This window comes from Saccopteryx bilineata, chromosome 8, assembly GCF_036850765.1.
Source record: "Saccopteryx bilineata isolate mSacBil1 chromosome 8, mSacBil1_pri_phased_curated, whole genome shotgun sequence".
NCBI lineage: Eukaryota > Metazoa > Chordata > Mammalia > Chiroptera > Emballonuridae > Saccopteryx > Saccopteryx bilineata.
The window spans coordinates 41,444,686-41,461,003 of NC_089497.1; the positions used below are offsets into that span (position 1 = coordinate 41,444,686).

The following is a 16,318-nucleotide window of genomic DNA, read 5'->3' on the forward strand; positions in this document are numbered from 1 at the left end:
CTATATAATAGGTAGGATTACTGCATAAGAGTAAAACCAAATCTTAACATGTTGTACTGGTATTACAAAACAATTCACTGAATCCAATATACAGAAAAAATAAACCTTTTCAAACTAAACATGATGTAGTAGTACCCCAATAAACAAGATTCTTCTAAAGGTAGGACATACTGGCCCCCAAAAAATAAATAAATAAATTTTGAATGACTCTAATGAGGTTAATATTCTCAAAAGGCTGTGACAGTTAATTTTACATAAACTTAGCTTATTATGATCAAATATTTGGTCAAACACCAAAAGTCTAGATGTAGATGTGCAGGTATATTTTAGATGTTATTAACATTTAAATCAATAGACTTTGAATAAAGCAGATTACCCTCTATAAAGCAAGTAGACCTCATCTAATAATTGAAGGCCTTAAGAGAAAAAAGACTTGAAGTTACCAGGAAGAAGAGAATACTGCCTCCAAATTGCCTTTAGACTTGAGCTGCAGCAATCAACCCTTACTTGGGTCTTCAGCCTGCTGGCAAGCCTGTGGCATAAATTTCAGACTTGCAAACTCCCACAATCATGTAAGCCAATTCCTCAAAATAAATCTATCTATATCTATATCTATATCTATATCTATATCTATATCTATATCTATATCTACAACTTCTTATCTTTATTTATATCCATATGCTGTTTGATTCTATTTTTCTGGAGAACCACTACTAATACAAGGGCTAAGAGAAATCAAACCTATAAAGCAGAGATGAAACAAGCAAACAAAAACCAAGATGACAAGGAACCAGGCACTTGACTTTGTGAGTCAGTGGAAGCACTGTTTTCATCAAACCAGAACAGAGTTAAACCTGAAATTTTAAGGTATCACTCATAAATATTAGTTATAACTTATTATACAGTGTGTCCGTAAAGTCATGGTGCACTTTTGACTGGTTCCAGGAAAGCAACAAAAGACGACAGAAATGTGAAATCTGCACCAAATAAAAGGAAAACTCTCCCAGTTTCATACCTATTCAGTGCAGTTCGATGTGGGCTCATGCAGACATTTTAGGGCTCCTTAGGTAGCTATCCCGTATAGCCTCTACAGACTCGTCACTGACTGATATCCTACCAGAACGGGGTTTCTCCACCAAACTGCTGGTTTCCTTCAACTGCTTATCCCACCGAGTAATGTTATTCCTATGTGGTGGCGCTTCATTATAAATGCGCTGATATTCACGTTGCACTTTGGTCATGGATTCGAATTTAGCAAGCCACAGGACACTGAACTTTCCTCTGTACCATCCACATCTCGACTGGCATGGCTGTGGGCTGCTCCGCTGTATACACGGTGTTACGTCATCATCTGCGCATGTGCACATGCTGCCACATCATCCTACAGAAACTGGGAGGGTTTTCCTTTTATTTGGTGCAGATTTCACACTTCTATTGTCTTTTGTTGCTTTCCTGTGACCAGTCAAAAGTGCACCATGACTTTACGGACACACTATATATATCAAATTACTACTTTGAAATAATATGTTGTTTTCCATATGTGAACATGTTACTTATCCACATCAGCAGGGCAACCATTTCTTTTAGTTGTCAATTTTTGGTAACAGATTTTTGTCAATCCAATCAGACTGACACCTACTTATCTCTGTAATGAATACATTTGTAATTATGCACTTAAATTTTAGGATAATGATTATGGAACAAAATACACTAGACAACAGAGTAACTCATTAACTTTACATCAGAAACAGTGCAGTGTTATAACCAGTGGTTCTAGTCAGTCAACAGACAATTCCCTACAGATGTGTTGTCCAACTTCCAGTTATGGGAAAACTAAAGCAGAATAGTTCAATGATGAAAATCAAAAAGTAGAGGAAAAGAGGATGATTTTTGAAATTGGTTTAAAAAGTTGTTGAATTTGCTATTTTCTTTAGGTCTTGACATAACAACACTCAACTCATTAAGGAACAAATGGGTTTCAAATCAAGGAGACCAACTCCTGAATCAGCGCCTATTATCACCATAAATAAATAGATGGCAGTGTGCCTTATCCAGGGTAGAGGAGAAACTGACAAAGTACCTTCTTCCTGGGCAGATTACACAGCCTCTTTATATTGCAGTAGGTCTCAATTAAGGGCGGCGATTTTGCTCCTCATGGAATATTTGATAAAGCCTGGAGGCATTTTTGGTTGGCACAACTGGCAGAATGCTACTAGTATTTAGTGGGGAGAGCCCAGAGATATTGATAAATATTATGTATTGTACAGAAAATGCTACAACAAAGAATTACCCAGCCCAAAATGTTAATGGTTCTAAGGTTGAGAAACCCTGCTCTACACCTACTTTTAATATACCTGCTACTCTCTAGGGCTTGGAGGGAGAAAACTTATTCTTAGTATCCTAGATTTAAACTCAGAACATACTTCCTTCATAAATCTAAGTCATAAATGGTAGTTAGCTATAGTAGCACATAACAATATGCATTTACACAGTCAATGCAATGTATAAGTTCAATGGCAAAACAGGTTTTTAGGACTTGAAATAAAAAAATCATATTTGGAGTTCTAAACAATTTATGCAAGCACATACTTACGAACGGCTTAAATTTAGTCCAATCGTTGAAAAAATTTTGAACAATTTCTTTATCAGATACTATGTAGATATTGAGGCTTCAACAAAGAATCTCTACCTTCCTGGTCCTTACAGTCCTTACAAATCTCTTAGTAGTCATTCAACAAATAATTATTCAATACTTTTACTAAATGCCAGGTCTTGAAGTAAAGAGTATGAGTAGAGTATGAGTCCTGTCCTAAAGCTCATCAGTTAGCAATGGAATGACATGCAAATAGGGCTTTAAAGCAAAACAGTAGGCATACTCAGTATGTCTAATTGGCTTGCTTTCATTCTTTAGAAATAAAATAATATGGATATTTTCAAACTGCCCCTTAAATAGCAGTACTACAGAAATATGGTATACTAAGAGCATATTTTCCCATTTGTCCTACGCTTTCCTTTTTTTTTTTTTTGACAAGAGAGAGAGAGAGACAGAGAGAGGTACAGACAGGAAGGGAGAGAGATGAGAAGCATCAATTCTCCGCTGCGGCACCCTAGTTGTTCATTGACTGCTTTCTTATACGTACCTTGACCAGGGGGGCTCCAGCAGAGTGAGTGAACCTTTGCTCAGGCCAGCAACCTTGGGCTTCAAGCCAGCAACCTTTGGGGTCATGTCTATGATCCCATGCTCAAGCTGGTAACCTCAGGGTTTCGAACCTGGGTCCTCTGCATCTCAGTCCAACTCTCCATCCACTGTGCCACCACCCTGTCAGACTCCTACAGCTTCTTTTATGGTAAAAGTCTACTGTGCCCTATGTATGCTCTTCTTTGTTTTGTTTTAAATCAAAGCTGTTATAAAAATATTGTAAAACAGGCCCTGGCCGGTTGGCTCAGCGGTAGAGCATCGGCCTGGCGTGTGGAAGTCCCAGGTTCGATTCCCGGCCAGGGCACACAGGAGAGGCGCCCATCTACTTCTCCACCCCTCCCCCTCTCCTTCCTCTCTGTCTCTCTCTTCCCCTCCGCAGCCGAGGCTCCATTGGAGCAAAAGATGGCCCGGGCGCTGGGGATGGCTCCTTCGCCTCTGCCCCAGGCGCTACAGTGGCTCTGGTCGCGACAGAGTGATGCCCCGGAGGGGCAGAGCATCGCCCCCTGGTGGGCAGAGCATCGCCCCCTGGGGGAGTGCCGGGTGGATCCCGGTCGGGCGCATGCGGGAGTCTGTCTGCCTCCCCGTTTCCAGCTTCAGAAAAATACAAAAAAAAAAAAAAATATATATATATATATATATGTACTGTAAAATAATTTAAAACAATGTAAACCAAATGTATGTAATTTTATTTGCCTCCTACCTGTGTTATGGTAAGTATCTACCCATCCTCCATCACCATCATCTTCTTCAATGATAGCTTCCAATTCATCTGAATATTCCATCTGTTTGCATCGCTTATAGCATGGCACTATTAAAACAAAATGGCAAATACCATTAGAAGTACATAATCTGCTTCCTATACATGCAAAAAAAAGAAAGTTTATACCATAAAATATAGTTTATAACCAAAATATTAAATGAATATTACAACTCACTTCTAATGAAAGTGATTAAAAAATTATATTCAGCCCAAAGACACATAATTATGTGACCACATTTATCTTTCCCTAAATCACTTTTGCTTTTTTTACTTTTCTACTTTTTAGAAGACAAGTAGAAAAGATCTACTTGGGGTGTTCTATAAATTCTTTACCCTGATGGTCTGTGAAAACTGCAAGCTGAAGTCAGAGATGACATTGTTCAACTTCATGCTAATGAATAAAACCTTATTTTAGTAGCTATCTGAACATGGAGGCGCCATCTGTCATTCTCAGAGGTGGTAGGATATCCAGCTATTCATAATAGATAATCCAGTGAAAAATTCACTGCTAAATTTTACTCTATTACACAATATTGGTATCAAGTTTTTCACATAGCAAATACGTCAATTAACCGGTATTATTATTCATATAAGCCTAAAATTGAACAATTAAAGGTAAAAACATATCCTGACTTTTTAAAAACAAGCAGGATCTAAGTGCTTAATCCTAATAAAAAATATGCTGTAAAAAAGAAGAAACTGGTGTTTTGTACATATTTTCCCTTTCCTATACTGGGTAAAGTAAAATGGAAATCAATATCTTATATTATTACCTGGTTCAATAAGGACAATAACAACTTTTTTGTGTTGTTTCCAAATTAACTTCATAAATATAATATGTTATCTGTTTCAAAACTTATTGTACATATAGGCAGTCTTTCAATAATATTATGGATAATAAAAGCTTAAACTTTGAACTTTTAGAAGTCAAATTTAGGATCAATTTCATTTTTCATAAAAAATTTAAATTTAACGATCAAAATCAAATAGCTAAAAAAATTATGATGTCAACTTAAAGAAGAATTCCAATGAGAAGAAGTCCAGTTCTGCTAAGGCCCTTTTTCTCCGTATTTTAAAACTAGACAATTTTGGCAAAAAGGAGATGAAAAATCAAATAAAGAAAATACCTTAACAATAGAAAACCCAGAGCTTCATTAAATTTCCAAATTTGTCTGAAAGCAGCTGTAAGTACAGCTTTAAACACAAATTAAGATCAGTAAGAGCTAAGGTTTTTTTAAAAAAATTAAAAAAACACAAAGAATGAAAAAAGTAACCCTTTATACAAAATTTACTAATATATGCAACATAATTCTTACCATTTTTGGTGACCAAAAATTGTTTGCCTGTTGGTAGATATGCCTTCACTTTCAATTCTTCACCTGTAGCCCTGAAAAAAAAAAAGAGTGAAAAGCATCAAAACACACACACACACACACACACACTTTTAAGGCAAAGGCAGAACAGAAGATATATGATCTCAAAAATCCCAAAACTACATCATCCACACTCCTGAGAAAACTGTTTAACTGTTTTAGGACTGGTTTGGGAAGGCTGCCATAAGTGATACATGTCAGGGCATCAAGGAACATAGCAATATTGTAGGGGAAATGTACTAAGAGATGCAGACTGATCTATGAGAATTTGGATTACTGCTCACAAAAATTAGGGAATATTTCAAAATGAGTATGAAGCTATCATATAAAATACCCCCTAATTTTTGTGAACAGTATATTAGACAAAAATATAAAATACAACTATTATGTTTACCTCTAAACAAAAAGAAAATGTTATTCCTTAGTGAGTTTTTTTTTATAAGCTCATTCACATTTTTAATCCTAAAGTATGCTCATCTTGAAACCAAGAGACAGAAAAATAGTTGCATAATATTACATACCAAAGTAGGTAGTTAGCAAGATCCCTGCTCCTACCACTCTTCTAAAATTGGAACTAAACTATAAAAAAGACGCTTTGAATCACTAGATGTTAAGAATAACTGAAAATAAACAAAAAAACTCTTATTAAGTGCTTATTAAGTATAGGATTTAGAACTCTAACACCACTATTTTTATTTAATCCTCAGAACCCTAAGAGGTGGGCAATGTCAATATCCCCCTTTTATAGGTAAATAAACAAGAACCTAAAGATAACCTGACCAGGTGGTGGCGCAGTGGATAGAGCGTCAGACTGGGAAGTGGAGGACCCAGGTTCAAGACAGAGGTCGCCAGCTTGAAAGCAGGCTCATCTGGTTTGAGCAAAAGCTCACCAGCTTGAGCCTCAGGTCGCTGGCTCGATCAAGGGATCACTCAGTCTGCTGTAGCCCGCCAGTCAAGGCATGTATGAGAAAGCAATCAATGAACAACTAAGGTGCCACAACGAAGAACTGATGTTTCTCATCTCCCTTCCTGTCTGTCTGTCCCCATCTGTCCTTCTGACTCTGTCACCAAAAACAAACAAACAAACAAACAAACAAACAAACAAAAACCAACCTTATGATTGCCCACAGCCATAAAACCAGAAGGCGGAAGAGCTGGGATAATGCCAAAGCAGTCCAGGGCACCTGCTTTTAAACACTACCCCCTCTGTGGGTCATTTCCATTTTTTAGTGCTACCCTGAAATATTTCATTAAGAATTTGCTCAAAGAATCTTCTGTGAGGCACCTACTGGAATTGGACAGAGCTGGAGTGAGGTATGATGTTTGTCACAAACACATGATCATAAATTTGGGATCCTGCTGCCTTCTCAAGCTTCAGTCTAAAGTTCAAAACATTTGAACACAAAATAAAATCAGGTAGCCTTCTAGGTGTCCTTGGACCTTTCCCAAATGTCAAATTCAATAATATCATGGCAATGCCTGAAGTTCTGAGGGAAGAAGAAATGGTCATGATGGCACCTAATAGACATGAAAGTATAGCATGGAAATACTACGTTTCAAGCACTAATTCAAAATGAACTGCTCCTTTAACCTTAGATGTTCAGCCGGAAATATGGACATTGGATTGGGGTATAAATGAGTTCTAAGTTACAAGGAAGTTGTTTCAACTATCACAATTTATAAAGTAGAATTATAAACTACCAACTGCTAAAAGAAGATTCTGTCCATATAAATATTCCCTACAATACTATGTATCATGTGTTTAAATTAGGTAATTAAGGACTATGACAAAGAAATCTGAAAAGGAATTTGTGCATCATATTGAAGAAAATTCTATTAGTTGTTTACAAAATGAATGTTATTTTAAATTTTATATACCTATTGAACTTCAAATATGTACAAAATATAGACCAGACCTAGCTAAATCTAGTTTTAACTTACAATTTAGGATAGAGAGGGGAAAAAAAAGTCACCCACTCTTACTGAATCATAAAAGTTTCTATAATATTAACTCAATTTTAAATATAGGACAGAAATACATGTTTCTGTTCTACAGGAACGACAAAGACATAAAAATAAATAAATCTGACATTTTTGCCTTGATACTTAAGAAATAATGCTTTAAAAGATAAAAAGCAATTGATGATTAGCAGTAACAACTGTTGTGGATATATGATAAATATAAAAATTATAGGGAAGAGACCAGGCCACAGAGGAAAGAGAGGTCTAACTCTGGTTTAAAATAATTTATTTCTTTAAACTCTTTATATATTAAGGCAAACATTATCAATTAGAACCTGGTCACAAGCCCTGGCTGGCTAGTTTAGTCGGTTAAGCACTGCCCTGAAACACCAAGGTTGTGGGTTCATCCCCAGTCAGGGGACATATGGGAGGTGAACAATGAAGGCATAACTAAGTGGAACAACAAATGAATGCATCCCTCTTACTTTCTCTCTCAGTCCCCGTTTCTCTCTCTCTAAAATCAATCAATTTAAAAACAGAAACAAAAATAAAAAATCTGGTTAATTCTAGAAACCCTTTTCACAAATCAAAACTGCCTATTAACTACAACTGAAAAGTGTCATTAAGAAATAAAAGGATATAACAAGTGGAACAACTTATATCCCAACAAGATGATAATTCTAGAACAATTAAAATAGTTCTGCCAGTATTGAGATCAATTTTTCACCTGTCTGGTAGTTTTACCATAATTATGCAGAAATAATGAAACTACATTTTAAAAAGATATTATTATTCAGAATATTTAAAATATGTTATAAGGTCAGCTAAGTTTCTCAAATTACTTTTACAATTAAGAGAAAAATTAACCAAAAAAATATTTGTTCTATTACCAGCAGACTGCCAATGAAGACCTTAATGGGTATCAATAAAACTTTTAAAGTTTTAAGTAAATTCCAAAAAAGGCAGCATACATTTGAATTTTGATAAAAGGTCTTGATTAAAGAACATAACCAAATCTCTGCATTAATTAATGTTATAAAATTTTCAATAAATACTTGTTAATTTGAAAAAAATGAGTTAATCAAATTTATGTCTTGAATGTTATTTTTAAAAGACATTGTAAAGAAAGGGAAAACTAGTAAAGAAAGTGAAGGAATTTATCTCAAAAATGTTTATCTTTGGTGCTAACAGAGAAAAAAAGCAGGTGTAACACTCACTTTTTCTTCCTTTATTTTACTTTTGAGTATCACTGGGGAACGGTATCTTAGAACAACCTCCTGAAGAGCATTAGACTGGTCATTCTAATTTTCATGCCTTACCTGTTTTTCAAACTGCATAATCATGAAGTCATACATGTTACTAATTTTCTACTTTTCACCCAAGATTACTTACCATTGCCATGTTGGACAGTGGTGAACCAAGTGATCTCCAGCTGCCACAAACTATTAGGTAAAGATTTAGAAGAAATATAAAAAAAAAAGGAGAAAAAAAATTGAACATTACTGAATGTAACGAGGCAAAATACCAAAGTGATCACTGTGTACCCTTGATACCCAATAATTTAAATGCAAACAGCACCCACATTTTTAACATCCATAAAAGTTCAAATTAATTTTTGAAGAAAAACAGTGAGTTTTTTAATTCAATTTTTATCCTTGTATTAAATAATGTCAAAGGCATACATAGCGTGATACGTACAAAACTGACATTACCATTAATAATATGCCAAAAATCATTTCATGGATAAATAAAATGTAGGGAGATCTTCCTAGTGGCTGAAAACTCAATGAAGAGCTTTGAAAATAATTACCAAATATTAATAGATACACAGCTGATATGAGTAGTTTATGACATTTCTTCCTCGCTGTCTTTTTTAAATTTAGGTAATATCCAATTTTGAAAGTTTTTTCACATTCTTAAAGGAATATTAATAAGAATGAGAACTATAGTGTCAAATAATAGGAAAAAAATTAGGAGCTTTTGGATTGACTTAGAAAACACAAAGACAATTAAGTTGAATCCTATAATAAACCTTGAACTTTCTGGGCAGATTGAATATTATTATATGAGTTCTTGTTTATTGAGGTTTTTCTCCAAAAATAAAAAAACTTAGGAAGAAATAGTTGAACCTTTTGAGAATTTCCATTATACATCAACATCATCTTACTGCAGAATCCTGCTACTTTTGAGAGCAGAAAATGAAAGTATGTTTAGTATAACTGCAGTGTCCCAACTCAAGCAACATGCACACACACTTTCCCAATTACAATTTCACAACAGTTCTAATTTAACATCATGTATTGTTCATGGGTTTATTACACAGCAAAAAATTATAACGTCTCTAATTTTCTAATGTCTAAGAAAACTCTGTCTATATATAATGCTCTATTTTAATTTGAGAGAGTAATGCTCTATAAAATAAGAAATCTAAAACAACACTTTAACAAGATTTAGTAGTGTATTCCCAAAAGCAAGTGTTTCTGTTCTTTTATTTTATCTTTAGAAATGTTTCTGTTCTTTTATTTCTAGGAATTTTTTTTTATTATTTAAACTGGTCAGATAAAGAAAAAAACCCAAATGAAAACAATATTCTCTCCCTCAGGTTTTAAGCATTTTGGGTCATTGCAACCAGATGCTACATTTAACTGTGGCTATCAGGATCCAATTTATTACCACAAAGAGGGTATTAATTTAACAAAATGCAAGCAAAAGAAAGAATTAAAAGTTTTTAAAAATGTTCTTTAATGACAGGGACTTGACATCACAGCTCTAATATTTTATTCCATGGTACCAGATAAGAAAAATTATAAAAAAAACAGAATTTTACATTTTTTCTCACTAGCAATGGGCATTATTACATGCTTCATATATTCAAGTGAAATAAAATGTAAGACAAAACTCAAATTTTTAATATTTTTACAGTAGCTTTCTTCTAGGGATTAAATATTATATAATACTAACTCCAACAAGTTAGAATCAATATTAACATTTCAGTGAGCAAATTTCTGATGCTTTGCTCTATTACTAGTATTCAATCAAATCATACACATGTAAATTTAAAGTATTTTCAGTCAGACAATACTATATTGGATAATGGCTGACCCTTGTTTAAACACAAGACTTCCACACCTCTCAATGAAAACAACAGCATATCTTGAGGCTGACAGCTAAAAGCCTAGAAACAATAAGAGAAAACAAAAAACCTCAGCACAGAATTTATCTAAAGCAAAATATGCCTCCTCATTTTCCTCCTATAGATTCATTCTAATCTAACTCAATACTGTAACTGTGCTCTATCTCAATACAGCATTATGTGGTTGGGACCCAGCTGGGCTAGTTATGTCTGGTGTTTTTTTAAAGGGGAATATTTATTACCTACTTCATGATACAATTAAGTGTAACAGCTATTCAATCAAGGGTTAGTAGCTGTTTTTAAACAGCTTAATTCTATCCCATGACCAGAGATATGGATCCCTAACTCCATCTATTTACTAATTAGTCATCTTTATATAAAGGAGATAAAACAAAAGGGCCCAAAAAGGACAGCATACTTTCATCTTTTCTCTTGAATTCAGATACTTGAGTTTCAGGAGCCATGTCTATATCACATTTTTGTTAGACCAGAACATTAAGATCCTTAAGATAAAAACGTAGTTTAATTTGGCATTCAAGGCATTAAACTCATGATGCCTAAGGTAGAATGGGTCTTTCAGAGAATGCCTAGCCACATCAGCTTGAGTGCAGGGTTCCTGGCTTGAGCGTGGGATCATAGACATGACCCCATGGTCGCTGGCTTGAGTCCAAGATCGCTAGCTTGGCAAGGGGTCACTCACTCTGCTGGAGACTTCGGGTCAAGGCACATTATGAGAAAGCAACCAATGAACAACTAAGATGCTGCAACAAAGAACTGATGCTTCTCATCTCCCTCCCTTCTTGTCTGACTGTCCCTGTCTAGCACTGTCTGTCCCTGTCCCTCTCTCACAAAAAAATAAAATAAATAAAAATAATAATAAAAGAGAATGTCTAGCCAAATCCCTCATTTTATAAATGAGGAAATATGAGGCCTGTGCCTAGTTAGCTTAACTGATTTGCCATAATCAGAATAGGTGAAATTAGAGAAACAGGGCTACAAGGCGGATCTCCTATGTTCTTTCTGTATCATCATGTATCTTCACTAAAAATAAAGACAATTTTAGATAAAAGATCAGTTCAACACATCATTCTTAGAACTCACAAGGATTTGGCACTGAAGAGGTTTCCATCACAACTAAAAACTGAAAGATCAGTTCATTTCCTGACTTGAGGCGTTGGAAGTTGTATCATACAACAAGGCTGACTTCAAAAAGTTTCTAGCTAAACAGTAAGTGAAATTGTACTGCCAATGAATGGTACTTTTAATGAGAATTAAAGGTGAAGCTTAATAAATTCTTTGCCACTTATTAAAACTACAAAATAAGTCCAGTGCAACCACAACTATTCATAAATAAAGTCGAAAAGGACTTTTAGACTAGTATTCATTTCTCTAAGGATGACAAAATAACTACCTTAAAGCAAAAAGAACTCTTTTATTGTATAGATTTGATGAGCAAGTAAAACGACTGCTTAAAACCTAATTCTACATTAAAAGTTCAATAAAACTTAACAAGCCTATAAAACAGTCATTCGTTTTGGCCTTAAGCAGATTCAACATTACTTGGTTGATAGAAAAAGTGAAAGGATGGGGAAAGAAATTCCATGTTTAAATATATAGAAATACAATATTTACACTACGTAAATACTGAGAGAAAACTTAATACCCAAGCAGTAAACCAAAGCTTCCTAATGAAAAGCCATAAAATTCGTGTTTGATTAGAGGTAAGACAACAAGGGCCACAGAGTCCACTGCTCCGCTCATGTAACACAAACATGAGTGAAAGATAAGTGAGCACAGGAATCTTTTCTGCGCCCTCTCCCACCTTCACTTCTAAATAAAGGGGAACTACTGAGAAATATGAGAAGTGGCAAATCAAGAGGGAAGTTACATCTTCTAGTCTATGGGAAGTAGAAATCCCTATAAAACTGCTAATACAGTCAACAGAATCTGCTTTTTCTTCAATCTAAATTAAAGTTAAAAAGTTTTTCTTACATAGCAAAAAGCCACCCAGTTTAACATAATTGTAAAATGTAACAGCTTCAGAGTATCTTCAACACTCACCTCTTCTGGGGTGATGACACCTGTTTCCTTAAACTTTGATTCCTAGACAGCAAAAGAGTAACAGCATTATACTACTTTTACTTTCAATTTAAAAATGTTTGTTGCCAACTATTTGCCTGGCACCCTTCTAGGCAATAGAGCACATACAAAATAACAAATATTTCACTGGTATCTGACCTCAGGAAATATTCATGTCTAATGGAGAAAACTGACCTGAAAATAACTGCAATATAATGACCTGAGGAAATAACAAGTATCTTTATTTTACAGATCATTAAAAATGTCCTAGAGTTGTTTAGACAGCTCACAATTTAGCTAACATCTCATTTAAATGGAACAGTATTAGAAACCAAACCTAGAAGTCATTTAATACTTTCCCATTATCTCATTTCCACCAAAATACTAATACAATATTCTCTTTACTAAAGCAAAGATTTTATTTACTAAATTTTTCTAAATTTTTAAGTTATGTGTAAGATTTTGTGATAAAAGTCTGAAGAAATGCAAAGATTCATTTATGAACATTATTCATTCAACAAATATTGACTGAGTAACTACGTGCCAAGCAGTATTTGAGTTAATGGGGATACAAGAATAAATAAAATAGAGCAAACTCATCTTTTTTCTCTTGAGGATTTAAAACTCTAGTGGAGGGAGAAAAGTCAAATGGTAATGAAGACCATGAAGAAAAATAAGGCAGAGAGGAAACTGGTCTGGTCGGGGGTGGAGGCAGATGGTTATATAAAATATGGTAGTCAGCCCTGGCTGGATAGGTTGGTTAGTCAGAGCATCGTCTCAAGGCACAGAGGTTGCCGGTTCGATCCCTAGTCAGGGCACATACAGGAACAGACTGATGTTCCTGTCTTTCTCTCTCTCCCTTCCCTCCTCTCTTAAAATCGGTAAAAAATAAAGATTTCAAAAAATAAAATAAAATAAAATAAGATGGTCAGAGAACACTTCACTGATAAGAGGACTACTTAGGAAAGGAACCAGCCACGGTGCTGTCTGGGTGAAGAGCATTACAGGCAGAGTCAAGGGCAGGGGTCCCCAAACTACGGCCGCGGGCCGCATGCGGCCCCCTGAGGCCATTTATCCTGCCCCCGCCGCACTTCCGGAAGGGGCACCTCTTTCATTGGTGGTCAGTGAGAGGAGCACATTGACCATCTCATTAGACAAAAGCAGGCCCATAGTTCCCATTGAAATACTGGTCAGTTTATTGACTTAAATTTACTTGTTCTTTATTTTAAATATTGCATTTGTTCCCGTTTTGTTTTTTTACTTTAAAATAAGATATGTGCAGTGTGCATAGGGATTTGTTCATAGTTGTTTTTTTTTTATAGTCCGGCCCTCCAACGGTCTGAGGGACAGTGAACTGGCCCACTGCGTAAAAAGTTTGGGGACCCCTGGTAAAGGGCAAATGTAAAAACCAAACAGGAGGCAAAAGAGTGCCTGATGGAGCAACAAATAGGTCAGACCTACTCAAACAAAAGTGAGCAAAGGAAAAGGTAGTAGCTGATAGTAGATAGGGGCCTCTATCGATATAATAGATGCTTAAAGAGCATTGTAAAGTCTTCAGCTTTTACTGTACCTATGTCTTCAAAACCATCATTTTTCTTAATTTTTACTTGCTGGGTGAAGTCATTATTTCTTTCCCAGGGATTTAGTTTTTTTCTCCTTGCCTTCCTATGCCTGGTAGGAAACTATAAGTGTTCTCTCTGTAAACCAACAGTTCGCACAGGGAAGGGCAAGGAGAGGGCCATTAATTCTGCTTTCCTTCATTCTAAAAATATATAGTGACTAGTACATAGACAAGCTAACTCTTCCGTGTCCATTTGGTGAACAAGTGAAATGGTTTATCAAAACACAATCCTATGTTATAAGTTCAATAAAGTATCATACAACTAGCCAACAAAATAACAGTTTTGTATTTAATTTGGAAGGTTTTATTCTCTTGCTCCTCTCTACCTGAAACTAAAAAGTTGTAACAATTATATATTATTTAAATACTGTATACCTAAATAGTTTTCTGAAAATAACATATGCAAAAGACTCATTTGATTCAACTGTCAAAATGATTTCCTATTTCAAGTTGATTGAATAATCTCAATTAAAATGGGTTTCACAGTAAACAAATATAAGCATAGCCAAGAGTTGAAATTCTCATTTATAAAATTTCCTTTTTTTTTTAACTTGGCCTAACAAGATATTATTTTAAAATCAGTCTGGAGGGGGAAAAAAATGTACAGAACTAACATTTTCCCTCTGTCACGGAAAAGAAGCTAAGTAAAACAGTCCAGTATTCTTAGCATACCAGAATAACTTCTTGAATGCAGAGAACCATCCATTTCCAAGAATATTTCATCCCCACACTAAAATTTGTAAAATTTTAGTTGAAACCTTAAAAAAACACACACACACAAAACCACTAAAGAACTCGCTATTCATCTATCATCGCACACTTTTTAGAAAGGAAAAATAAAGTTGCAATAAAGACAAAACTCTAACGGAATTACATAATAAAAACTTGAATACAGTTGTAGAAATTAATCTTTGAAAAAAAAAAAAAAATCCATTAGCCACTCCTGTAATAGCTAATGTGTCACAATGTTTACTTTAAAACTGCTGCACTGCCAATGTAAAAACAACTTCCTATCTGGGTGGGTCAAGCTGCTGCTTATGATCACTGAAGTCCAAGATTAACTAGTTCCAGCTATTTCAGAAACTTGGGGAAGGGAGATGGTGCCTACTGCCTGGGTTCAACGGTACCAAATGATGTCGCAAATTTCACCCTGTCCCTCTGAAATCTAACAAGTTGGGCTCTCAGTCACCACTTATTCCGAATTCCTAATTATAAAAGACTTAAGCAATTTTAAAGAAAAAGTGACATGTCATTTTAGTACCACACATTTGATTTTTTTTTTTTAAAAAAAAGATAAAACCTTTGTTTAAAAGTTCAAAAGACTACGAATGTTGGATTTAATGTTCTCAAATGCACGCAGCGGCCGACCGCCTTCCAACCCGACGGCCCCAGACGCGCCGAGTTCCGCCGGGGGAAGGGCGCCACGAGCGCGCCCCCGGGGTCGCCGCGTCCCCCCACGGGCGGGGCCGCCCCAGGAGCTCTGTGCCAGCCCCTGCACCCTGCACCCTGCCCGGCCGGGGCCCGCGGCGCCTGCCCGGAGCCCGGCCCCCGGTCCCGCCGTGGAGCGCGTGCCTGACAGCCTCCGCAAGCACCGCCCCGCTTACCTTGAGGACCGGGGTCAGGTACTCGGCCACCTCCAGTGCCTTTCCCTTGACCGTGTTAATCACATTCTGCATCCTGGGGCCGGAGCAGCGGCCGGCCCCGCCACGGGCTGGGAGGAGCAGGCGGGACGGGGACCGGGAGTCAGAAAACGTCCCAGCGGCCGCCGACGGCGCCGAGGGGACGGGACGCGACGGGACGGACGGGACGAGGGGGAGGTGCGGCTGGCGCCACGCCGCAGGAGGAGAGGCACGGGCCGGGCCCAGCTGTCGCCTCGCCGCGAGGGCGGCCGGCCGAGAGGGGTATTTGCGGGGGGAGGGCGGGCGCACGCGCGCCCCTCGCCCTCGGGAACTGTCTTCCCCCCTTTGCTCAACTCGCGCCCCTTCCCACTTCCCTTCCTTCTCTCACACTCTCGCCGTAGTTCGGCCTCCACTTGGGCCTCACGTGACAAGGACTCTCCCGACACGTGACGCGAAAGAGGCCGCGATAGGGAGCGATCAGGCCGCTTCTCCCCGCCCTCCGGAAACAGGACACTGAGCGCGCCTGCGCAATGAGCGCCAGTTCCGCTTTTCCCATCCGGTCTTCGTTGTGC

At 36.9% G+C, this 16,318-nt stretch overlaps 1 protein-coding gene across 1 annotated transcript in view; it reads right to left on the minus strand.

Annotated features, from left to right (window-relative positions):
• ATG3 (autophagy related 3) overlaps positions 1–16,261 on the minus strand; it is a 31,277-nt gene extending 15,016 nt beyond the window's left edge. The window contains exons 1-5 of the mRNA XM_066240708.1: positions 15,732–16,261; positions 12,489–12,530; positions 8,687–8,736; positions 5,276–5,346; positions 3,900–4,007 (exon numbers count right to left, since the gene is read on the minus strand). Coding sequence (XP_066096805.1) covers positions 3,900–4,007; positions 5,276–5,346; positions 8,687–8,736; positions 12,489–12,530; positions 15,732–15,803 — 343 coding nt within the window. The 5' untranslated portion in view covers positions 15,804–16,261. The remainder of the gene's footprint in view (positions 1–3,899; positions 4,008–5,275; positions 5,347–8,686; positions 8,737–12,488; positions 12,531–15,731) is intronic.
• Between the last annotated feature and the right edge of the window lie 57 nt (positions 16,262–16,318).